This window comes from Schistocerca nitens, chromosome 2 (genome assembly GCF_023898315.1).
Source record: "Schistocerca nitens isolate TAMUIC-IGC-003100 chromosome 2, iqSchNite1.1, whole genome shotgun sequence".
Classification (NCBI taxonomy): Eukaryota; Metazoa; Arthropoda; class Insecta; order Orthoptera; family Acrididae; genus Schistocerca; species Schistocerca nitens.
Genome location: NC_064615.1, coordinates 563,556,451 through 563,584,299, shown reverse-complemented (window position 1 = coordinate 563,584,299; position 27,849 = coordinate 563,556,451). Strand labels below are relative to the sequence as shown.

General features: G+C 39.6%; 1 protein-coding gene across 1 annotated transcript in view; it reads right to left on the bottom strand.

Annotated features, from left to right (window-relative positions):
* Positions 1-26,980, bottom strand: part of LOC126236605 (RAD50-interacting protein 1) — a 120,184-nt gene extending 93,204 nt beyond the window's left edge. Inside the window, exon 1 of the mRNA XM_049946042.1 lies at positions 26,589-26,980. Coding sequence (XP_049801999.1) covers positions 26,589-26,735 — 147 coding nt within the window. The 5' untranslated portion in view covers positions 26,736-26,980. The remainder of the gene's footprint in view (positions 1-26,588) is intronic.
* Between the last annotated feature and the right edge of the window lie 869 nt (positions 26,981-27,849).

Genomic DNA, 27,849 nt, shown 5'->3' with positions numbered 1-27,849 from the left:
AGAATTAAAACATTTAAAAATGGTCAAGCAACCATCACTGGACCACTGCATGTGGATTGATCCAATAACGAAAATCCGCCAGCAAATAAAACAACATTGAGTCTTTAAACCGTGGAAAAAGAATTTTTCTCCTAGTTACAGTCTGATTTTTAATTTCAAGTGATATTTCATTAGTACAAAGTTGCAGTCGCTATCAATTAGGCAGCTGGATAGCTCTTGCAATACAAAGTATTAGCGAAGTACTGAGACTGATAATGACGTACCAATGAAATGCTAGTTTGAATTCAAGAAGTTAAAGAGAAAGCAACTGAAGTACTGGTACCTGGATAAGGTAAAATAACTGACAGGTGGCCATGTCATCCAGCAAGATTTGGAATGCGACATACTCACTCCAGATGACTGCATCTTAATGACCACATAAAGAAGGCTTCCCCTGTTATTTGTTCACTCATTCTAAGGGTACCTTTAAGCAAGTAATTGTCTCTCTTAAAATTTTATCAGGGTTACTGCAGTCTTCACTAAATAGCTCACTCAGCTCATAGTGCATGTTCCCAGTTGCAAGATGCCTACCTAAAAGCTTCCATGGGCAACAAAACTCTTGATTTTCAACGTTCTATAAAATTATTGACTGAATATAAAATTTTAAATGCTATCATAATTTATTCATTAAGAGATGTAACCTTTATGTTAAAGATTTAATACAGTTAGGCAAGTATTACAGTTAGAAACTTTGTATATGTCTTGAGGCAGTGTTCCTCATAGCAAGCAGATACCCAGATTATACTCATCCGGTATTTGAGATGAGAGCACTTAGTGAATTGCAACAAACTTTAGACATAATTTCAAACCTTTTCAAAACTTTTTCTCACTAACATACTTCATGTCAAATATTTAAGACATCAATTCTTGTGTAAAGAAAACTTAAATTTGATGTTACATTATACAGTGGAGTTTTATTCTTTACAGAATTAGGGGTTTACTGGTTATGGAGCTATGTAGATATGTCAAGAAACTTCAGAGTTTTGTGTACTTCTTTACTGCAATTTCTGCCGTCTCCCACAACAGAAGAACCATTAGCAGTCAGTAGAAATGGTATCAGACCCCATGGTCTAGGGGTAGCATCTTTGATTAGTAATCATAATGTCCGCAGTCCCGGAACATGCCACCGCTTAGGTTTTGAAGGAAAAAAAAAAAATCAGCATTGGCGTATGAAGTCTTCTGGCTTAAGAAATCAACCTTATTCTACCAATGTCCTTGTCAAAGAGAGCAGAGGTTCAGGGCACTCTCTTGTCCTTGGGCTGGTAAACTGACCCTAAAGACAGAAGAATCAGCAATGATCAACGGCATGAGGACGGGGGGAGGTGACCATGAGAAAAATAACGAATAACAAATGAAAGGATAACGTTCTGCAAGCCAGAAGTTTGAACTGGTAGAGAAGCTAAAAAAATCTGAAAAGGGAAATGCAAATGCTCAATCTAGATTTAGTGGGGGTCAGAGAAGTGAAATTGAAAGAAGCATTTCTGGTCAAATGAGTATAGCGTAATATCAGCAGTAGCAGAAAATGTTATAATGGAAGTGGGACTCGTAATGACTAGGCATTATGAATAGGAAGGTAGAGCAGAGGGTGAGTTACCACGAACAGTTCAGTGAAAGGGTTGTTCTCATCAGAATCGACAGCAAAACAACACTTGACAATGATAGTTCAGGTATACTTGCTAAAATCGCAAACTGAAGATGAAGAGACGAGAAAGTACATGACAATATTGAAATGGTTATTCAGTACGTAAATGGAGATGAAAATCTAATTGTCATGGGGGTCTGGAAAGCAGGGGAAGGAGTAGGAGAAAGGATTACAGGACAGTATGGGCTTAGTACTAGGAATGAAAAATGAGAAAGACTAATTGAGTTCTGCAATAAATTTCAACTAGTAATAGTGAATACTCTGTCCGAGAATCGCAAGGGGAGGAGGTATACTTCGAAAAGACTGGGAGATACGTGAAGGTGTCACTTAGATTACATCATGGTCAGACATAGATTCCAAAATCAGATACTGGATTGTAAGGCATATTCAGGAACAGATTTAGACTCAGATCACAATTTAATAGTGATGAAGAGTAGGTTGAAATTTAAGAGATTAGTCAGGAAGAATCAAAATGGAAAGAAGTGGGGTACAGAATGAAGAGATATGCTTGAAGTTCTCTAAGGCTGTAGACACTACAATAAGCAATAGCTCAGTAGGCAATTCAATTGAAAAAGAATGGACAATTCTAAAATGGGTCAAAGTTGTAAAGCAAAACATAGGTACAAATATGGTAACTGTGAAGAAACCATGGGTAACAGAAGAAATACTTCAGCTGATTGATGAAAGAAGGAAGTACAAAAAGTTTCAGGAATACAGAAACACAAGTTGTTGAGGAATGAAATAAAAGGAAGTTTAGGAAAGTTAAGATGAAGTGGCTGCATGAAACATGTGAAGAAGTCAAAAAAGACTGTTGTAAGGACTGATTCAGCATACAGAAAAGTCAAAACAATCTTTGGTGAAATTAAAAGCATAGGCAGTAACATCGGAGTGCAATGGGAATTCCAGGAAATAGCAGGTAGGTGGAAAGAGTACACTGAAGGCCTCCATGAGAGAGAAGATTTGTCTGGTGTGATAGAAGAAGAAACAGGAGTTGATAAAGAAGAGATAGGGGATCCAGTATTAGAATCAGAATTTAAAAGAGCTTGGGAAGACTTAAGATCAGATAAGACAGAAAGGATGGATAATATTCCATCAGAATTTCTAAAATAATTGGGGGAAGTGGCAACAAAATGACGATTCATGTTAGTGTGTAGAGTGTATGAGACCACCAATATACCATCTGACATTCGGAAAAACATCATCCACACAATTCCGAAGACTGCAAGAGCTGACAAATGCGAGAATTATCGCACAATTAGCTTAACATCTCATGCATTCAAGTCACTGACAAGAATAATATACATAAGAATGGAAAAGAATATTGAGAATGTGTTGGATGAAGGTCAGTTTGGCTCTAGCAAAGATAAAGGCACCATGGAGGCAATCTGATGTTGCAGTTGAAAATGGAAGCAATGAAGACAAGTTCATAGGATCCGTCACCCTGGAAAAAGTGTTTGACAATCTAAAATGGTGCAAGATGCTCGAAATTCTGAGGAAAATAGGGGTAAGCTATAGGGAGAGATGGGTAATATACAAATTGTACAAAAGCCAAGAGGGAATAATAAGATTGGAAGATCAAGAACGAAGAGCTCAGATTAAGAGGAAGTAAGACAGGGATGTAGTCTTTCACCCCTTCTGTTCAATCTATACATTCAGAAACAGTGATGGATTGAGGAAGCAGTGATGGAAACAAAAGAAAGGTTCAAGACTGGAGTTAATGTTGTTGTTGTTGTTGTTGTGGTCTTCAGTCCTGAGACTGGTTTGATGGAGCTCTCCATGCTACTCTATCCTGTGCAAGCTTCTTCATCTCCCAGTACCTACTGCAACCTACATCCTTCTGAATCTGCTTGGTGTATTCATCTCTTGGTCTCCCTCTACGATTTTTACCCTCCACTCTGCCCTCTAATACTAAGTTGGTGCTCCCTTGATGCCTCAGAACATGTCCTACCAACCGATCCCTTCTTCTAGTCAAGTTGTGCCACAAACTTCTCTTCTCCCCAATCCTATTCAATATCTCCTCATTAGTTATGTGATCTACCCATCTAATCTTCAGCATTCTTCTGTAGCACCACATTTCGAAAGCTTCTATTCTCTTCTTGTCTAAACTATTTAACGTCCATGTTTCACTTCCATACATGGATACACTCCATACAAATACTTTCAGAAACAACTTCCTGACACTCAAATCTATACTCAATGTTAACAAATTTCTCTTCTTTAGAAACGCTTTCCTTGCCATTGCCAGTCTGTATTTTATATCCTCTCTACTTCGATACATTCCATTATCCTTGTTTTGCTTTTGTTGGTGTTCATCTTATATCTTCCTTTCAAGACACTATCCATTCCATTCAACTGTTCTTCCAAGTCCTTGAGAAACAGTGGTGGATTGAGGAAGCAGTGATGGAAACAAAAGAAAGGTTCAAGACTGGAGTTAATATTCAAGGTGAAAGGATATCAAGATCTGCTGATGACATTGCTATCCTCAGTAAAGTGAAGAAGAATTACAGGTTCTGTTGAAAGGAATGAACAGTATAAAGAGTATGGAATAGGGATTGAGAGTAAATCAAAGAAAGACGAAAGTAATGAGAAGTAGCAGAAATAAGAACAGCGAGAAACTTAACACCCTAACTGGTGACCACAAAATAGATGAAGCAATTCTGCCATCTAGGCAGCAAAATAACTCATGACAGATGGAGCAGGAGGGCATCTAAAACAGATTAGCAGTGGCAAAAATGGCAATGCTGGCCAAGAGAAATCTACTAGTGTCAATCATGGACCTTAATTTAAAATTAGGTGGACTGATATGGAATGAGGAGATTCTCTGGAGAATCATCAAGGCAAGGAATATGTGGAAAACACTGACAAGAAGAAGGGACAGGATGGTAGGACATCTATTAAGACGTCAGGGAATAACTTCTGTGGTACTAGAGAGAGCTGTAGAGGGTAAAAAAAGAGGGGAAGAGAGTGTGGTGAAAGATCTTTTTTGTTTGGACCAGTCCATTGAAACAGTGCATCAAGGCTCCTGAGTGCTCCGAAGACTAAATTCACAGTGTCTTCCGCACCAAAACGTCAGTATCTGAAACACGACAATATTTGGAGTGAAAACTTGAATCTGGTAAAGGTAGACAGGAGGTATACCTGCTAATGTGGCAGCAGCCCCAATTAACAAAAAAATGGGTAATAACTTTTATGAATAAGATATTTCTGAGTTTGCAGCTTTGTCAAGCAGTGGTACATCAGTGAGCTTTCAGTCAAATGCACCTTGACCATTGTCAGGTGGTAATTTACTGCAATGTAGTTGCTGGCCACGTTCTTATATAGCCGTGGAACAGGCACTGATGTCACTGGTGCTAAGTTCATAGCCGTGTAAGGCAATGTTTTTATCCCACTACTGTTGCACCAATTTCACACACTGCTCAATTGCAAGTCACTGTCTTTATCAGCAGTGTTATTAGGTATTTTAGTCTCTGCGGCTTCTTTCATTATGCTATCCCTAAATCATTAGTTCTCACATGATGACATAAATGTCATCTAATGCAGTTTTGTGCCAGTTTCCCAAAACTTGTGAGGTGTAACTGTTGCTTCAAATGTGGGTTGCTGCCAGATGTGTGTAACAGTAGTTTGGTCATGTACTTCCCACACTGATCTGGACTCCATCACCAGAGCTGTAATCACTACTTTAAATTCAAAAAATACTATTTTTTCTACACTACATTTCAGGGATGAACTTTCCACACCAATTTTAAGTTAAAATGCAATATGTTTTCGTATCCTTCAAATACATAACAACTCATACTCCAATGGTATGTTAATGCCACAGATTACTAGATCATATTTTTCCTCAAAAGTTCCTCTAGCTTCCTTTATAACATTTCAGTATTCTTAAAATAAAACTTATTCTGTAGTCTGTCCACCTTCTGGGCTGGACAGCGATCTCTCCCTAAGTCACCAATACCGTCGTCCCATGCTGAAGATGTGTCTCATCCTTCACTAATTCTTTCCATATGTACAATAAAATAAAATCAATACACAATATCTGGATATTTATATTTTATGTAATATTTTACGCTATTATTTTCTTACTATATAAATTACTTTTGTTGCATCTATTGTTGGTAAGAAAATGTAGAGATATGCCTCATTATCCTGGAGTGATATGTGTCACTACATGTGTTCGAGATATTGCTGATTTTTCTGGGTAGTACATCTGCAGAAACCTCTCATGTTCAATCCAATGACAATCTATTGTGCACCCATTCTGCCTGAAAAAATACTGCCTGCATTCACATGGTATTTGGTTAACACTGGAAATTCTAAGGCCTACATTATGTTTCACAGCCCTCATGAGTTGACACATGTTAGCTAATGACCTGAGGACTAAGTTACTGTTATACACTCCTGGAAATTGAAATAAGAACACCGTGAATTCATTGTCCCAGGAAGGGGAAACTTTATTGACACATTCCTGGGGTCAGATACATCACATGATCACACTGACAGAACCACAGGCACATAGACACAGGCAACAGAGCATGCACAATGTCGGCACTAGTACAGTGTATATCCACCTTTCGCAGCAATGCAGGCTGCTATTCTCCCATGGAGACGATCGTAGAGATGCTGGATGTAGTCCTGTGGAACGGCTTGCCATGCCATTTCCACCTGGCGCCTCAGTTGGACCAGGGTTCGTGCTGGACGTGCAGACCGCGTGAGACGACGCTTCATCCAGTCCCAAACATGCTCAATGGGGGACAGATCCGGAGATCTTGCTGGCCAGGGTAGTTGACTTACACCTTCTAGAGCACGTTGGGTGGCACGGGATACATGCGGACGTGCATTGTCCTGTTGGAACAGCAAGTTCCCTTGCCGGTCTAGGAATGGTAGAACGATGGGTTCGATGACGGTTTGGATGTACCGTGCACTATTCAGTGTCCCCTCGACGATCACCAGTGGTGTACGGCCAGTGTAGGAGATCGCTCCCCACACCATGATGCCGGGTGTTGGCCCTGTGTGCCTCGGTCGTATGCAGTCCTGATTGTGGCGCTCACCTGCACGGCGCCAAACACGCATACGACCATCATTGGCACCAAGGCAGAAGCGACTCTCATCGCTGAAGACGACACGTCTCCATTCGTCCCTCCATTCACGCCTGTTGCGACACCACTGGAGGCGGGCTGCACGATGTTGGGGCGTGAGCGGAAGACGGCCTAACGGTGTGCGGGACCGTAGCCCAGCTTCATGGAGACGGTTGCGAATGGTCCTCGCCGATACCCCAGGAGCAACAGTGTCCCTAATTTGCTGGGAAGTGGCGGTGCGGTCCCCTACGGCACTGCGTAGGATCCTACGGTCTTGGCGTGCATCCGTGCGTTGCTGCGGTCCGGTCCCAGGTCGACGGGCACGTGCACCTTCCGCCGACCACTGGCGACAACATCGATGTACTGTGGAGACCTCACGCCCCACGTGTTGAGCAATTCGGCGGTACGTCCACCCGGCCTCCCGCATGCCCACTATACGCCCTCGCTCAAAGTCCGTCAACTGCACATACGGTTCACGTCCACGCTGTCGCGGCATGCTACCAGTGTTAAAGACTGCGATGGAGCTCCGTATGCCACGGCAAACTGGCTGACACTGACGGCGGCGGTGCACAAATGCTGCGCAGCTAGCGCCATTCGACGGCCAACACCGCGGTTCCTGGTGTGTCCGCTGTGCCGTGCGTGTGATCATTGCTTGTACAGCCCTCTCGCAGTGTCCAGAGCAAGTATGGTGGGACTGACACACCGGTGTCAATGTGTTCTTTTTTCCATTTCCAGGAGTGTACATCTCCAGGAGCTGGTTAATCTTCTGTAATTGGACCACATCACAGCAGCAAAAAACGCAACATTTTTACTCTTCTCCTTGGTGGTGGCACGCTTGCAAATACCACCTGCAGTTGCATGTAATATTTGTTGTAACCAGTTACACTGAAGTCTTTCCAGCGTCAGAGACACCTTCTTCTTCATAATCCAAGATCTTAAGAAACATGCCAATTTGGTCCAGGGTGCAGATACCGTTTCTATATGAGCAAGATTTCCATATTCTGTAGCTCTGACACCCACTGGGTTTTTGGCAAACTAGGATGGCAAGGAAGGGCAGGGCACTAACTTACCCTAAACTATGGAGCTGTTTTCAAGAACTCTCCTCATTTTTCATGTCTGTGTGGCCTGACAACAAATTTATCATTGACATAATGGTAAAATTATCATGCTTGATGGTTGGTTAGCGATAGTGGGAGCTAAAAAGATTCCTGTCACAACATTGTTCATCTGATCAAAATACTCTCTGCCATAGAATAAATAAGATGACATGGATGTGCTTGAACAATCTGCCACGGTGCTATCAAAGAATTCCTGAATTTCATACTTTCAGTAATTGGGGGTTCCTATGAAGGAAAAGTGAACACAGTTAAGTGGGAAAGTCACTCAGAATCCCACATGAAAAAAATCCTAAAGTGATAGTTTGAAGATAGTTGGCAAAGAAATACAGAACATAATATTTTTTTAAAAAAATCATGGTTATTGGGGTCGAGTGACTAGGTGCCAATAAAACTCAGAATTGTGAGTCCAGCCATGTGCATGATCTGGCAATGCGCAAGATGTGGAAGTTTCTAGGAGGGAGGCTTGTCTTTTGCTCAGGCTGTTATGGTACTGTATGTGCTCATGGTATAGTGGTAAACATTTCGCACTTGATGCAGAGTTGTGAATTTGAGTCTTCTCTTTCCTTTATTATTTTTTTTTTAAACTGTATTTTGGGTGTCTGCTAAATTATCAATACATGCAACCTCAAAGATAGTTTGCTACACTTTCTAACCAATTAGTAACAGCAGATCCTTCCAGATACCACCTGACATCTGCACATCTATCCAGTCGATTGAGACATGGCACACCTTGTGCACATTTCTGCACTTGCATTGGCAAGCATGAAATTATTTCTTGTTTCAGTCTGATTTTCTGCACCAAATAATTTTGATATACCAAATGAAAAAGTGCCAAAACATAAACATTTGGTTGCTATGAGTGTATTTATTAAGTTCTGATATTTGACTTCTGCATCTATATCTACATCAACACTCTGCAATCCACCTTACGGCATATGGCAGAGAGTACCCCGTACCATTACTAGCCATTTCCTTTCCTGATCCACTTGCAAATAACACAAGAGAAAAACGACTATCTATATGCCTCTGTACGACTCCTAATTTCTCGTATCTTATCTTTGTAGTCCTTACATTCATTGTGTGTCGGAGGCAGTAGAATCAATTTGCAGTCAGTTCCCAATGCCAGTTCTCTTAAATTTTCTGAATAGTGTTACTCGAAAAGAATGTTGCCTACCCTCCAGCATTTCCCATTTGAGTTCCTGAAGCATCTCTGTAACACTTGTATGTTGTTCAAACCTACTAGTAACAAATCTAACAACCTGCCTCAGAATTGTTTCAGTGTCTTCCTTTAATCTGACCCGGTACAGATCGTGAACACTCGAGCAGTACTCAAAAATAGGTTGCACTAGTGTCCTATATGCAGCCTCCTTTACAGATGAACCACACTTTTCTAGAATTCCCCCAATAAACTGAAGTGACCATTCGCTTTTCCTACCACAATGTCCACATGCTCATTCCGTTTCATACTGCTCTGTAATATTACACCCAAATATTTAAATGATGTGACTGGTTAAGCAGGACATTACTAATGTTGTATCCGGGTATTAGGGGTTTGTTTTTCCTGCTCATCCAGATTAACTTAATTTTTTCTACATTTAGAGTGAGCTGACATTCATCACACCAACTAGAAATTTTGTCTAACATATCTTGTATCCTCCTGTAGTCACTTAACTTTGACAGCTTACTGTACACAAGAGCACCATCAGCAAACAGCCACAGATTTCTGCCCACACTGTCCGTCAAATCATTTATATATGTAGAGAATAATAGAATCATAGTTGTTAGCCGCATTATAGCCCAGATTTAATTTCCACCTGTGACAGAAATTCCCAACACTGTGTGAACAGCACCAGACTCCTGAACCCCGCACACAGCACAGACTCATTATACTCCAATTAACTGCAGCAAAGTATCCTGTGTTTGCGGCTTTCTACTGACAATTTCCATTGATTCCACAGCAGACTGCCAAATTGTTGTGGACCCAATAAACAGGTGTTACAGTCTCATGCATCATCACGCCCTCCCCTCCCTCCCCTGGTGGAAAGCAGCACATGCTGAAGGCTACTTAGGGATGTGAATTGGGAGGGAGTGACAGGATGGAGGAAAGAGAAACTCTCTGAGTGTAGGGTGCAGGGACAGTGGGTTAGGTGAGATTGAGGCCAAGACAATTACAGGAGTGGAGGGTGTGTTTTAAGGATAACTCCCACCCACGTAGTTTGGAGAAGTTGCTGGTGGAGGGGTGGTTTCAGATGGCTTGGGTTGTGAAGCAGCCATTGAAATTGAGCAAGTTTTGCTCAGCTGCTTGTTGTGCCACCAGGTAGTCAACTTTGTTCTTGACAACAGTTTGGCAGTGGCTATTCATCCTGGTGGACAGCTGGTCGGTAGTCATACCAACATAAAAGGCTGTGCAGTGTTTTTAGCGAGTTGGTATATGATATGGCTACTTTTACAGGATCCTCAGTATCTGATAGTATTGGAAAAGCGTGTGACAGGACTAAAGTACATGGTGCTGGTTGGGTGGATTTGGCAGGTCTTGCATCTTTGTTGTATGATCTCTGTGGCAAGGGGCTGGTACAGGTATCTTATCCCTGTGGCAGACTAAGGTGCCCAATCCACCCACCCGCCACCTCCTACTACAGTCCTGATAAAGGTTTATCATACCCTATCAGAGGCCAGGCCACTTGTGAAAGCAGCCACGTTATACACCAACTCTGCTGCAACCACTGCACAGCCTTTTATTTTGGTATGACTAACAACCAGCTGTCCAACAGGATGAATGGCCCTGCCAGACTGTTGTCAAGAGCAAAGCTGACTATAAGTTCAATTTCTATGGTTGCTTCACTACACAAGCCATCTGGATCCTTCCTTCCACCATCAGCTTCTTTGAACTATGAAGATGGAAGTTAACCTTACACCACATCCTCCACTCTCATAATTGTTCTGGCCTGTCTCAAGTAACCCACTGTCCCTGCAACCTCTACCAAACGGTTTCCCCTTCCTTCATTTTGTCATCCCCTCCTAATTCATATACCCACTAGACTTTAGTGCGTGATGCTTCCCACCAGCCACTACAATTGTACCTTCTGCCCCTCGCTTCCACATTCCTAACCAGCACACTAACATCCCTCTGAGCCACTAGCCACCCTCTCCATTCCCTCTTCTTACCTCTCCCTCTAACCACCCCACCCAACACTACCCCCACCCCAACCAGCCCAATGTGCTGTTTTGTTTTCTTCCTTAGAGCTGGTTTTAGCTATGACAGAAGAAGCCAACGGCATTGCAAAGCTCTGTCGGGCTTGGCTAGCACTTGGACGGGTGGCCATCCAGTATGCCGAGTGCTGTTGGCAAGCAGGGTGAACTCAGCCCTTGTGAGGCAAACTGAGGAGCTACTTGATTGAGAAGTGGCGGCTCCAGTCATGAACTGACAGTGGCCAGGAGAGCGGTGTGCTGAGCACCCGCCCCTCCATACCCGCATCCAGTGACGTCTGTAGGCTGTGGATGACATGGCAGTTGGTCAGTACCGTTAGGGTTTTCCGAGACCTGTTCAGACGGAGTTCAGCTCAGAAGGCCTTTAAAAAATTAGACAAATTTTTCGCATGGTCAGTTGTACGGTATCCTTTAACAAACTGGTAGTTCAGAAGATCTGTCCATACCCTTACCATACGGTATCCAAAAAATGAAAAGTTTGTATCTTCAGATGATGTTTCGTAATTGTATTGTGTACAAATAATTTAATGAAATACCTTAAAAACAATAAAAATAAAAATGGAAACAAAGGAGTCTTTTTCATTCATATTCTTTATGCTTTGTTGTAATTTCAAGTTCCATACCTTCAAAGTGGGCAAAGTCACAATGAGAAGCCAAAATTTTGAGCCCTGCCACAATTCCCAGGGTTTCCCAGATTAGAACGTATATCCAATTCCCACACATATTTGTTAATTGTGAGGCATTGCTGGATTCCCTAGTGAAGGTGTAATTGTGTCATGAAGTTTGTCAAAGATGGAAGCTCTTATGCGAATGTTTTATAGAAATAAATTTACTGAAAGTGAATAGTCAGCTATATTAGGTACATATGTTCTTTGTGTTGGTGACATGTGAAAATTTGTGCTGGACTGGGACTCGAACCTGGATTTCCTGCTTACTGTGAATGGTTGCCTTACCATAAGGTTGTCTGTGCAGCCTTATTCTCACTAATATGGGAATACTGAGCATTCAGTGATGAAAGAAAGAAACTGTGGCATAGGGATGTAGACCGTGCAATATATGGGGTCTGGGTGAGGGGGAAATCTGGGTTTGAGTCCCAATCTGGCACAAATTTTCACACGTCACCAACAGGCAAAACATCCACACTTAATACAGCTGAAAACAAGTTATTCACATTAAGTGAATTTACTTCAGTTTAATTTTGAATATCTGTCAGTTATAGTCAATGCAAATAAAATTTTTATAAAGAACCATTCAGGTACTAATGAGAGTTTAGGCGCTTGTTTAGTATTATCATACACTGCTGATGGTCAAAATCTCTGCTTTCAGTAGTTGCTATAAGGTTTTGCTAAGAGGCTTTGTGTGAAGAAAAGCTAGTGGTTCACAAGTAAGCCACAGAGCGGAACAAGTCTGCGAAATTGTATTATACTGTTAGAGAAGTTCATGGAGTGTCAGCTACAATATTTCATATGATAAGTTTAATTACTAGTTGGCTAAGCTTTATAACTTTGAACTGAAGTTTACACAAACAAAGTTTTAATTCTACACCAACCCTCCTGTTATCTTACAATAACCTGCACCCAATTTTTTTGAATATAAGTTATCTTGAACTTTTTGTGTCATCTTCCTCAGATTTACTCACACTCGAACATTTTGCATTTCTTTTGGCAAAATTGCTGTTTTTACCTAAGGTAGAGATTAGTTTTTAAGAAGTTTTTGTTGACATCAGTTATTCTTAAGCTATTGCTGCATCAGTTCTTTGGAATTTAGCGACTATGAAGTTACCATCATACAATAAATGATTATTTTATTAATCTTCTTATGCATTTTTCCTATTGTCTCATGTGTTGCTCATGAGACATGCAAACATACCTAAATCTACATAATGATTGAGAAGTTCAGTTTTTATATTGTTTTTGTATTTTGCACTGCATCTCTGAACCATTCACATTCTGTTTTTCTCCTTTGGTCTCCCTTTCGAAAGCCACATTCACGGGTCCCACTGGGTGAATAGATTACTTTTTCAGTGCTTGACTTAGGAAGGGGGGGGGAGTCCCACTAGGGAATTTTAAAAGGTAATCAATTCCTCTGAATAAATATTGTGATTTGGGAAGTAGTTAGTTGTTACTTCTTAATTTTCACGTTTTATGTCTTCAGGCCATTAACCATTGTTGAATGCCCCATCATAGCTGCGGTTTCCTCAGGTTAATGGTAACAGTTTGCCTAAATCACTACTCATTCTTCTTGTGTCTAGCTAGAGAAGTACTGATGGACTGGTGAGAATTTCTTATACCGAAAGTTACCTTATCACAGGACTCCTATCTACAATGAAATGCTTAAATTATGAAGGGTATGATTCACACCTGAATAAGGCATTTCCAACCCTCAGCAACAAGACACATATTGTGCACTGAGGCTAACAAAACACAATTAGTATCAATAGAAGAGTGTTCCTTATGAGAAAATGAAACAAAAACAAACTGAGAAGCAACAAATTTAGTGATTGAATCATTCAATTTCATGAATTTCAAACTCTTCTTATGTAACTGCTGTCACCTCTTTTCTTTTTCTAAAGTGCACTGAACCAATCTCTCGCAAAATCATTAATTGTTATTTTATCACTATAAAGTTATTATGGGCAATAACGATTAATAAGAAAATGAAGCTATGTACCCACAGCACACTATGCAGTTGTAAACATAACAAACTCAAACTGATGTAGCCGAGTGGGGTAGCGTAGTGGCTAGCACAATGGACTTTGGGAGGTTGAGGGTATAAAGCCACGTCTGGCCATCCTGACTTAGGTTTTCCGTAAGCAAACACCAGGATGGTTCTTTTGAGAGGGAACATCTAATTTCATTCGCCATCCTTCCCTAATACAATGACCACAATGTCGACAGAACGTTAAACACTAATCTCATCCTCCTCCTCCTCAAATTAACATGAAACTATGTGATGCCCATGGCACATAGGTTGGAAGTCACTTTTGAATCAGCAGAACAGCACTTGCCATTTATTCTGGAAGCCAATATGCAGTTACTGGTGGTGACTGCTGTACTGCTGGCCATGGTTCAGTTTTTTCACCAGTCTCTTTGGTCTCAGAGTAGAGTCACTTCTTTTAATCACACATATAGGGAGAGAAATATTTTTCACTTTAGATACTTATTGACATTCCAAAAATATTTAAAGCATATTTTCCCTTTGGCAAACAGTCATCATAGCTTTATAAAATAGTAAACAGTGTGTTATTGTAACCCATATTTATTATTCACATATGGGCCTAGTACGGCCACGCAAGGTACAATCAATCAATGTCACTTTTGGTGGTTGGCCTTCCTTTGTGTCCACATTCATTTCATCCATTCAGAATGAAGTCTCTTTCTTTCATCAGGCCACAGTGTTCCAGTCCGTTTTCTAATTTCCCTCTGACCAACTTTCCAATCAAATATCTTTTGTCTGAACATTTTTCCATCTGTAACGTCTGCCTGAGTTATACCAGCTACTTTAAGATCCTCCTTAAGCACAGTGATCCATTTAATTGGCTCAGTTTTGGCCTTACTTCTGTTTTCATGGAATTCAGCTTTTTGCTTTGTCTTGAAATATAATGGGTGCCATTCTTTTAATATGCCCATAGAATGCAAGCCTTCGTTTTCTCATGTCACCATGTATGTATGTCTAAGTTGTATTCTTCTATTTCCTTATTATTTCTCAGCCTATAAGTTTCTCCATCAGTAATTTTGGGGCCTAATATTTTCCCAACATTTTTGTGCCATAAAGACATTCAAGTTTGATTACAGTGCTGTAATGCCTAAGTTCACTGAATTAAGAAAGTGATTTTTATTATAAATATTTTGTGTTAATCTGAATGCAGTTGCCATTTTTTGACAGTGAACTTCGTTTGCAGCTTTCTTGTATGATTTCCCCCGAGTATTTAAATTGAGAAAGTTTTTATTTTTACATATTATGAGAAGGAAAGTTGCTACTCAAGATTCAGCGGAGATGCTGAGTCGCACAACAAAAAGATTTTCACACTTAAAGCTTTCGGCCAATGGCCTTTTGTCAATAGACACACATATGTGCGCGCGCGCACGCACACACACACACACACACACACACACACACACACACACACACACACACACACACACACACAACTCACACACATGACAGCATTCTCAGGCAACTGAAACCACACTGCCTCAGTTGCCTAAGACTGCAGTCGTGTGTGTGTGAGTTGCGTTTGTGTGAGTGTGCGTATGTGTCTATTATTGACAAAAGGCCATTGGCCGAAAGCTTTAAGTGTGAAAATCTTTTTGTTGTGCCCATCTGCGACTCAGCATCTCCGCTATATTGTGAGTAGCAACTTTCCTTCTCATAATATTGTTACATTCCATCCTGGATTTTACATTGTTTGTTTTTTATTTTTCCATATTTCGTGTTTAAAAACTTTGGTGCTTGTTTGTTACGTGGCATATATTCTGTTTCTTCGAATGATATTTGTAGTCCTACTTTTTCCTCAACTTCTTTAAGAATTTCAATTTGTTTCTGAACTGTGGTAATATCCTTAGATAAAACTGCCAGATCATCTGCAGAGGCGAGGCAATCTACTCTAATATTACTTCTACCTAACTTGATTCACTGATCTATATTTTGACTCAACTTTTGTTCTCGCCATTCTGTAATTACCTTTTCCAAAACATAGTTAAACAGTAATGGGGCCAAGACTATCTCCCTGTCTAACACCAGTCTTTATATCAAATGGTTCAGAAATCTCTCCCATGAATTTAACTTTAGAGCTGGTGTCAGTTAACATTTGTGTAATCAGTGTTAAGAGTTTTATTATCTAGCTCTTGTTCCTTTAAAATTTGGAAAAGAGATTCACGGTCAACTGAGTCATTGGCCTTTTTAATGTCCACAAATGTACATACAATATTGTTACTAGAAATCCTTTGGTGCCTAAGGATTAGTTTTAAATTAAGAATTTGTTCCAGACAGGTTCTGTTTGGTCCACCTTATTCATTATAACGTTATTCACTACTGAGACACAGGAATCAAAATAATTTTCTTCAAATGAAATTATGTGCTTTCTTGTTTAAGTAACAGTATTTCAGGAGGAAGTGTTCTGCTGTTTATACATTCTCCATAAATTAGTACATTGTCAGCTAATTCTTTATTGTGACTTTTCACTTTCCCAATGGATCTGTTGCAAATACACTTCTCAGGCTTGCCACCAGAAAATATTGTGAAAATCCCACAAGATTACATTGATACACTGAGAAACAGGAACCTCTAATTCACAACAGGGCACAGGGCGAATTACGGGATGCAGTGCATTGCGGAGATTCAATACGGCTTTTAACCACAGGACCGTCTGGCAGCACAGCCATTGCCCTCAGCACACATGCAGAAGGCCTCTCATTGGCTCCTGGCAGGGGCACTATGAGTGCAGCTTTCATCCAACTGTGGGCGCATCCCCACACATACGTATTTTCTGGCCTTGGTCTGATAAATTTTAATGCCACCACATTATTATCATCAATCATATTTTGCAGCAGTGACAGCAGCAACTACCATCATCTGATGTACTGAGCAACTGTATCGGTGACATATTGTGGGATTTTCACATTAATATCTGGTGGCAAACCCAAGAAGAATATTTACAATTCCTCATTACTAAAAATCATTGTAGACTTACAAAACATTTGCATATTAATAAAATTACAACACTACATATTGTATGAGCAGCATGAATTAAATGAACTGTGGCATATATCAGAATATGCCTGATCTAAGCAAATTTACTTTTACTTAATTCAAGTCTTCAGAAAGGAAATACGCAGTCATTTAAGTTTCTCTCATCTAGGTGAAGCATTTTATTATCCAGATAGGCATGAAATTCCCCACAAGAATATCAAGACAACCTAATTTTAAATTCATTTGTACTACATGTATACGAATATGACCATTTCTCAGTTTGGCTTTCATTAAGGATTTTACAGACAAAGCAATACAAGACTTCACAAACAATGTGCTAGCAGAAATAAACAAAATTAATTGTTCTGTTATTTTATGTTGTAACCTTGCCATGGCCTCCGATTGTAGGGATCACAAAATCCTACTTGGAAAACTAAAATTTTGTGACATTAATTACATTCCTCTTCCATGGATGGAGTCTTACATTCATAGCAGAAAGCAGAAGGGTGTTATTGGCATAGTGTGCCATAGAAAGGGGGAATATAATGTGGGGCCCCACCAGGCTTGGTACTGGGCTCATTCTTGTTCTTAACCTACATAAATGATCTTCCAATGACTTAAAGTGTTTTCAAAGATTGTAATGTTGGTTCACTACACAGACACTAATCAACAGTCTAAGCTTAACATTAGGAGACACAGTTCAGATCATAGGCGACCAGGCCTACAAGTGATTCGGTTCAAGTGTCAATCTCACAGAGACTCATATTATGAGGTTTAAAACAAACAGCACTGACCTGAAGCTACAGAAGTAGATATTAACAGTCACACACTAAATTAAACACAATGTGTAAAATTCTATTCCATGACGCCCAGACAGATAAAAAGTTAAAATGGAATCGACACACAAACTACTTAAGCATCTCAGTTCAGCAAGTTTTACCCTTAGAAGCCCCCCCTCACTGTGTTGATCAATTTTTAGTGGCTTCAGCATAAATAACACTAAGCAATGTAGTCATAGCTTATTGTTGCCCAGATGAAGTTTCTATGATTTCATGGTCCTTTATTAATGTATATCTTGACTCAATGCACATTGAAGATTCTCCTATCTAAAATGCATATTTCTTTTCTGTTTAAAAATGTAATAATATTCTCAGATAAAGCACTTTTGCATGAAGAATCCTTGAATTTGTATGAAGTTCAACATGCCTACTTACCCATACGACATATAATGTAGGCCTACATTAGATTTCACAGTGTCAAAGTCTGTATGCTGTCTTTCATCAAAGAAATGCCTCACCTGTTTCCTCCTATGACAGCACTGTAGATAATCCACGGGAGTGCACTAGACAGAAGCTTTGATTTACTTGCCCTTTAATTGGATCCAGTAACTAGCTATACTTTGGTCAAATTATTGTGCCCTCGTTTGTTCCGGCCAGGCTCCAATTGCTTGTTGGATCCTATGGGATACTGGAGGGGACACACAGCTAAGAACTCTGAGTGACTTGTTGCTTGACAGGATCAACTGACCAGCTCTAATAAATAGTGCATCAGTATGATTTTCTATTGATATAGCTACATGCAAGACCAGGTTTCCCTAATGCTCTTGTCACAATCATTTCATGGACTGTGATACAAATAGGCCTAGTAATGTTTTACTTATTTTGGAGGGTACACTTTTTGAATTTAAGTAATATGTATTTTATATCACCAGGAATTTTCTCTCTTTTCCATCAATCAAACTTTTTACTAGTCTCACAATGGTATACAACATTCAAAATTGGACTGACTAGAACTCTGTGTAGAACCCCTATGTGGATGAATCACACTTTCTTGGAGTGTTATTAACTTGGTGAACCATATATTAATCTGTATGGTTATCCCTAGATATTACACAGTTCATAATGTTTTCAGTGACTGGTTTGTGACTAAATGATATTTGCTTATACTGATAGTAAACTGACATTTTCTGTAACCTTCTTAGACATACATAGTCATGCATATATTAAGCAGAACTGTGAACTATACTGAAAGCTTTCTAAAAGTCAGGAAATATTCCATCAACTTTGAACCCATTATTTTGTGCTTTTTGAGTCTAATGATGATAAAGAACACACATCATTTCTCATAACAGATGTTTATAGAATCCAATTGACATTTAAAGAGTAATAGAATGTTTCGTGGGATCTACACTGTGCAGGGTTTGAAACAACAACTCAGGCTGAGCATGATATGCTCAGAGGCATGCACTGCCATGCAATGACTCATCAAGATGGAAGATGGTTGGCACACAGAAAAGACTTGTCATAGCTGATGTGGACTGCATATATGACGTGGCTGTTACCATTAGTAACTCTAACGCTGATAGTGTTGGATATTTCAGCAACATGAATGGAAAATGATGTGCTGGGTGATGTGTGAGAAGTCTCACCCTTGTGTCTTTCACGTGCATATGACCCAAGGGACAAGGCTTTGGAGCAGAAAAGGCACGAAGACAGATCAGGCTGTATCATAAATAGGGTAGACAGTGGAAAACAACTTTTGGTGAGATAAGGTGGAATTTAGACAGAATATTTGTCATTTCATGGGATGACAATAGGTACTTGCGGTTCTGCGGACGTCATGTTTCAGCTGTTCTAATCAACAGTGATATTAACAAATAGAGATGTTGACATTTTCTGCTCTAACAGAAAATGGAATGAAAATCCAAGAATATTTATAACAAATTACAATTGTTTGCCCAGCAAGGACTCAAACTCAGTGTACAAGACATCTCGGCAGTTTGGATTTTCAGGAGTAATTCGTTAATAATTTATTGTCAATCTAACATCATCTTTCACAAACTTGGTAGCTGCTGGTGATCTCCGGCACCAATTCCCTTCGCACTTGTCTACTGTTTGCTTAAATATTTGCATTACCATTTGGATTATTTGCTGTGGTTGTTCCATGCATGCATATATATCTGTACCCTTACAAATACGGATGGTTGGAGAATGGATGCAAGTCCGAAACTAATCACCATCAATAAATCTAGGTGACTTCTTTATGCAACTTATGATGGCACTCCGACCATTTATTTCATTTCTTTCACATTTGAAGCTGTGACCCATATCCAGCATAAGCTCCTTCAAAGCCTATGTGCTTGAGAACCATGGCATCAGCATCGCACCACCACCTCCTGTTTTCTGTTGAATAAATCAATTATAAACATGTCTGTAGGTGGCCAATAGGAGGCTCGAGAAAGGGATGATGTGATGATGCTGGCCACATCTTGGAAAGCAGAGTGCAGTTGAGTTTCTCTCTTGGTTTCCAGCTTTCACATCCTGCCAGCTGGCTCTGCACTGCATGACCAGCCGCCAGTGAAACTTGATGTGAACCACGTTCACTCCATCATCCTACTGCTTATCTCACATCTGACATCAATTTATAGTGTAGTGGATTATGGTCAGGATGATACAGGATGGCTATCAGAAGGCAGTTGTTTCAAAATGAAAGGCCACAAAGATTTATTAACTCATCAACTATTTATCATCATTTGTTTTATAGTGTGCCAATGATGAAAAAATGACTGGATGGATGAATTTGAGCTGATGACTTGCTCGACAAAGAAAAAATTAAGAGAACTTTTACGATGAAAAAATAGAGAATTAGAGGTACAATTCAGTTACTAATAAAACATTCAGTCATCTAGAAGGAATCTCGCACTCTGAAGTGCATTGTGTACAGCTTTGTAGCTTCCTGACAGATTAAAACCGTGTGCCATACCTGGCCTTGAACTGGAACTTGTCTTTGGTTGGCAATGGTCCTACTGGCTGATCCATCTGGGCATGATTTGTGACCCCCTCCTCCCTCGCAGCTTCACTTCTGTCAGTACCTCTCTCCTACTTCCCAAACTTCACAATTGCTTTCTCGCATACTTCCCTGAATTAGCACTCCTTTCTTCCAGGAATACCTTTGTGAAGTCTGGAAAGTAAGACGGAGGTACTGACAGAAATGAAGCTGAGAGGACAGATCACAACTCATGCCCTGACAGGGCATACAGTAAGAGTATTAACACCTCCAAAATATAAATTTTGTAGGTCTTAAGTCAAAATGTGTGTACAAGTCATCAACTGTAAACCTAACAACACAAATAAAATGTCTAACAAGGAACAGAGCTACATTTCAAATTCAAATTAAAGTTATTTCTCCATAACAAATAACCCTATACCACACTGTAATTCATAGTCATAAATTAGAAAGGTTTGTATCGCCAGGATACAGTCATAGTCGTACACACGGCCCTCACACTTTATGTGACCACTGCCTATGTTGGGTGTCATTGTGTAATAACCACTCACAGAGAGCAGATGGCAGCACTAGCAACGGATGATGTTTAAAGCATGTTGGGGAACGCAGAAAACAGTGCAGTCATTGATATAATGCGGAAACAGAGTGAACTGCAAAGATATGTACGGGCGAACAGGAGTTGAGCAACTGACCACCCAGATGAACCAAGGGGCTACCAGTGGTGTCTCCTCAATGATTGTTTAGTCCCTTTACCCTACACAGCAACCAATGAATTCTCAATGACCATTCAACAAACATTGCTGCATGTGTGCATCTGCAGCAGGCACCTGGTTCATGCCCCCATGCTAAGTGCTGTCCATTGGTGATAAGGCTGGAATTTGCTCGCCTGCTTTGCAACTGGTCATCCACTGAGTGACGACAGTGGCCTTTTCAGATGAATCAAATTTTATGCTCCATCAGACAGATGGCCGTTGGCATGTAAGACCCTGCAACATCAGCGGACAGGTCCAGGCTGGAGGAGAGAGCATTATGTTCTGGGAAATGTTTTGTGGCATTCCCTGGGTGATCTCATCATTATGGGAGGCACTGTTCATCAACACAAGTATGCACATCTATCCTTGGGGACGATGTTCACCCCACACACAGTTTGTTTTTTCCTTGACATGATGACATCTACCAACAGCAGATTGCAATCTGTCAGACAGTTCACAGCATACATATGTGGTTCAAAGAACACCAGGATGAGCTTACCGTACTCGCCTCACCACAAAATTCCCCAGATTTAAAAACAATCGAGTCCAAAACAAGAAAAAAATTCTAGTAAACAAGAGCTCTATATTGCATACCTTAAGAGTTACTAGCACTTGTTCATTATTGCTATGGTAAAACACATCTCTTCTACCGAAGTTCATTGCATTTTAGAGCCCATGTTTCCTGAACAACTTTTTCTTGTTTTGGATAGCACTCCCTCCTCCAAAAATAAGGAAAGCAAAGAACTTGCTGCAGAAGAGATTTGTTTCACAGTACTGATGGAAAGTGCTCATAGCTGTTGAGGTATGCATTTTAGAGCCCATGTTTACCAGACTATTTTGCTTTGAATGATCGTTCCTATCACATCTCTCAATATTGGCCATTCTTCCTTGGACACCTTGCATAAACATGGCAAAGAAATATTTTAGTTTTTTTTTTTCCTGGTAAATAAGTTAATACAGAAGTTTTGACACTACTTTGCACCTGATAGAAAATTTACAAGTATATACCAGCAAGGATCAACAAGATAATAGATTTCTTCTGAAGTAATTTTTTATGTCAGACTAACTGGCAATGAGCATACATACTAACAGATTTTAAAAATGAAAACATGAGAGATTAGAAGCATTTTAATGTGCTTTTCTTCATTGTTTATATAGACAATCTCATAAATATTCCACTTATTATGAAAATAAAAAAAGTACAGATTCCTAACAAGGAACACAAAACCAGGACGAGAACTTTAAACAGAAGTTTGCTACCTTTTGGGGATCATTTGGATTGGCTGTCAAAACCTTTAAAAAGAAAACCAAGAATAATAAATTCATAAGTAACAGCAGGTAAATGAAGAGGAAGAAAGATTGGGTTTAAGGTCCAATTGACATCAACTGAGCACAAGCTCAGACCATTTCAAGGAAGAGGAAGAAATTTGGGAAATACGGAAGCGTCCGATCCCGCCCGTCTGCTTTGACCCATGACGTCACAAATATGGCGGAAACAAAAACAAACACACACACTTTCCACACGAAGCCTAATGACACTAATGGGACAAGCGCGGCAAATGGGGTGTTTTGGGTGGGGGGCAAACTAAATCTAAACAAATTTAGACGCCTTGCATAGCTACAACGTGTAACTGAAGACAGCCATGCGTGAATACCCACCCACCTCCCCAGGGGTCATAACCCCTGCAACCCATAGGAGATAAAGATGCTTCAGTAGCTGATTAGTGTTTTTTGTCTTTTTTAAAAAAAAATCTCACAGGATAGAACGAACAGATCAGAAAGATAAATATAATAAACTAAAACAGAAATTGGAGGAAACAGATAATTAAAATAAGTAATAAGTGATTTTAAATAAAAAAAAAAAAAATCTCACGAGATAGAACGAACAGATCAGAAAAGTAAATAAAATAAGATAAAACAGAACTGGAGACAGCCACACTCAAACCAAACTCCGCGCCGTCATGACGTCACACACGACAACACCCTTACGCCACGGGTCAAAGCCGACGCATGGGATCGGACGCTTCTGTCGACCCGAAATTTGGCAGTGTCCTTTCATAGGAACCATCCCAGCTGTTGTCTGGAGGAATTTAGGGAAATCACAGAAAACCTAAATCTGTATGACCCGATGCACATTTGAACTGTCATCCTCCTGAATGAGATTGCAGTTGGTTAAATGAAGAGACAGCACCTTTTTATTTAAAAAAAATAAAGACTACAGAAGGTGCTTCTCTAAGACAGGAATTACAAGAATAAGCTTACATTAATGACGTATATTAGTGAATTTGAAACAAAAATTTTAGAATGTTATACTGAAATAGAAACAACTAATCAGACAGAATAAAATCAGCAAGAAGCTGGGGGCAAAAGCTTGTTACATATCTCAAGGGATAACTAGTGAAGTGCTGCTAAATATACAATTCCAGAAATTGGTTAGTGATTGGAAACCAAAAACAAGTATTGAACTAGAATACATTACAGGGACCTTGCAACATACCAATATTTACTTGTACAGCTTTCAGGGGCACATAGCTAACTGTTGCATTGAAGGTGATGTACACATTGCAATTTTGTAACTGGGTCTTTCAGTAGCACTACATATGTTTTATATCGGAATGGTTATGCTCATGATTTTATCATGAACAAAAACTAACAACTGTATGAAAAAGGAACAACAGAAAGATATGAAACCAAACATAAGAGCAGTCCCAAAGCAGTTCTTCGTGAGAATAGGAGTCATTCAAATACGGTATTTAATCTAGGAGCTAGAGTAAGACAAATAGTGAACAAGTTGTTCTAGTCTTATCTGGAAAACAGTATGCAAAAGTTAGAGATAATTCACACATATGATGATGATAATTTTTTATTAGAACAATTGTCAGGCGAGGACATAAACATAGGAGTTCTTCAGGGTAATATATTGCGTCCAATTCTGTTCTTCATATTAATGACATCCCAGACATTATGAGACACAAAGGGAAAGTGCTCTTTGCTAATAACTGTGACATCATAGTCACTGACAAACACTAGAGCTATTAAAGACAGCAAATGAAACCCTCAGGGATGTTTACGATTAAGCAGTATGTAATAAGAACATAAAGAAAAAGCGAAGTATGCACTTGAGCACAATGAGGACAAACAACTCTTTCGCATTAAGTGTAGATGATAATCTATAGATTGTCAATTAACATGGAATGAACACACAAAGATACTTCCAAAAGAATGTCATAAGCATGTCATGCTCTAAGTAGTGTTTAATCATTGACTTGTAGCAACCAAGGTCTTGCGCTGGCATACTATTTCTAGATATACTCAGTTCTTGCCTATGGTATTCTTTTCTAGGGATTGAAAGTGAAACAAGGACACAGTTTTCAAACTGTAGAAGAGAGCCACAAAAATAATAACAAGGGGTGGTGGTTGTGCGCATCATAAAGAGCTATTTTAAAAAAACTGGGCACTATTATTGAAATATGTGAGTAGGTACATCAACCAATCTATGCTGCATATCAGGAAATTTTGTGTTTTGTCCATATTCAGCAACTGTATTTAATATTTTGAAATAATCAGCAACCATTTGCACAAAATAAATTTTATTTCCCTGACTGGTTTCAGGCACCTAGTGCCCTACTGAAGGTTATAACTAGGTCTATCACATGATTTTCTTACAGCACTATGAACCACATAACCACAGCAACATGCTGCATGCATCTTATTTTTGACACTCACAAGTAATGTGATTTGTTACAACCTTCTAAAGAAGAGCAGCAGGTGCCTAAAACCTCTTAAGGAAGTAAAATTCCTTTTGTGCAACTAGTACCTAATTATTTCAATAAACAGAATGGAAAACTTTACTACGGATTGCACTGATAGTTCTATCCATAATCAAGGAACATGGACTAGTTTGGACTTACACTTACCAAGAGAAAACAAACAAAAAACTCAAAACAGTTTTTTTTTCTATTAGAGAATAAAGTTGTATACTGTAACGAAGAGCATGAAAGGCTACTAAAATACATCTGTTCAAAATGGCAGCTAAAACATTCTTCATCTAATTAACGTATACTACACAATTAAAGAATATTTAAGAGAGCTCAGAGTGGTGGCTAATTATGAAAGGGGGTCACTACGACACCTTGTCACATTATGCCATCACAGTATAACGTTTTTATGAGAAAATTGTGTGTCAAGATCTAAAGCGCATGATAATGTCTTGTCATTCTCCTGGGTTCAACATCTCACTCGCGATGGTGGGATTCTGACTCAGGTTTTCGCGTTGACAGATGGAAGTTAAGGAAGAATTACATGAAGCATAATTGAATGTTAAGCAGGCTGGAGTCAGTTTTCCAAGCAGACTGCAGTTAGTGCAAGAGGCACAGAGGTCTCAATAGGGACTTCACTCTAGCAGGACATGATTGAACGACTGCATCAATATACATGATGTATAATCCCAGAACAAAGAACAGTGATGTTCGCTATATCTTTAGTGTTTAAGCAGTCTGCTCTTTGACTGTTGTGTACAGAGATGTGTATGTGTTGTTTCATTTAAGGGCAATAAAGTAGTATTCACAGTGTATACCCCATTAGCACTTTATTCTGCACGACTCCTACTATGTATTACCTACACCTCTTTATGATCCAGAAGTCAGCAGCAGATGTCCTCAGTGTGTGCTGCAAAGAGGAGCAAAACTATATTTTCTGTTATAAGGTATACGAAGCAAAATGTGCGTAAATCAAAGTGTGTTGTACAGTACGGACAAACCGAATAAGATGGTGTAGCCGTTGTGACACTGACTTAATATTCGGGAGGATGGACTTCACTCTATACAGCCACCCTGATTTAGGTTTTCCATGATATGCCTAAATCACTTCAGCCAACTTTCCTATCATCATAAACCATACTTACCTTTTTTTGTGTGTGTCAATGTTTTAAGCAACAGATTTTCATTATATTACCATGTCAATTCCCAAATCATAGTGAGACGATCCTTTAATGTATAAAAATAGGTAACTAAATCTGGCATGTGACTAGAGCATAAAATATTCTTATGTACGCAATTCCTGCAAACCGGGTAAAAGTTCCTGAATTATGATGGGTATCTCTGCAGTCACATTTTAAATTGGACGCACAGATAAGGGTCACTGGTGTTATATTTCAGCTTTATGGCGAAGCAGTCAAAACTTCAGAAACCTGATAAATAAACTATTTTGCCGTACAATGCACCGCATCTGTTATAATGACTTGCAGAAAGGACTGAATATCAGTATATTTTAGGCTTACCGAATTCTCTATAGCTTCTTTTTCTTCCATTAATTTAGTCCGTAGTTCGTGACATTTATAGAGATTATTTGTGTCGGTTCCGAATTCAAGATTAAGCTTAGAAATAACTTTTTGACGCAAATCTGTTTCCATTCTTCCAATATACATCCACGTATCGGCACTTCACTCTTAGAACACAAATCGATCTTCTTGCAAGAAGATTCGGAAATCGTACATTACCGTTTTGAAGGAGAGGGAGGCTAATTGATTTAAAAACAAAATCACGATGAATAATTACTTTCCTTATACCATATGCCAGAATGCCACGTTTATTTGTTTTGGTACTTCACTAGTAGTATACAATTCGAAACTATATACTTTGAAGATTGACAAGTTAAGTCAGAGAGACCTTTTGTTTCCCTTCGCTTAAAGGCCCGTCCACACGCAACGATCTGTCTGCGCACATCACATCTGCGCAGACAGATCGTTGCGTGTGGACAGAAGATTTGCACCAACCTGAGGTGTGAGCAAACCTGGGGAGGTTTGAGCGAAACCTCTCAAATCTGTGGGTTCAAACACATCTGCGCAGACAAATTGGAGCGTTTGGAGAGGGGATCGCCGCAAATCTGGCGCGAAACAGCTTTTTGCTCAGTCTAGTGTTTGTATTTATGCGCACAGGGCATTAAAATGATAATCGTCAGTGTTCTCGAGAGTTTGTAAGTGAATTCATTGAAATATATAGAAACCACCCTCGTTTGTGGAAGATTAAAAGTAAAGAATATAGTGACCGAGACAAAAAGACAGCAGCATACAATTCTCTAATTGAAAAATTGCGGGCAGTTGACGCCTCGGCAAACAGAGAAACAGTAATAAAAAAAAAAAAAAAAATTCGTTGCGAACTGTTTACCGAAAAGAGTTATCCAAAGTTCAGAAATCTAGAAGATCTGGTGTACGAGTAGATCAAGTATACCAGCCAACGTTATGGTATTTTGATCTGCTTGGCTTTCTTAATGATCAAGAAACACCAAGACCAAGCAGGAGTATTACCTGTAACTTGACAGACTTAATTTACTTGACTTGCTTTCATGAACTCATCCTTCAGGACAGCGTAAATAGCTTCACATGTGTTGGGTATTATTTCACTCAACGCTTATTACGATATTGCTGTTGAAAATTGCAAATCCTTGTAGATCCTTCCTGTTGCTAGGAATCTTAATGTTACCGCCAGCCGTTCATGAGGAGAAATTGCCCTTCTCATACAAGTATTTTTTTCTCATAATAT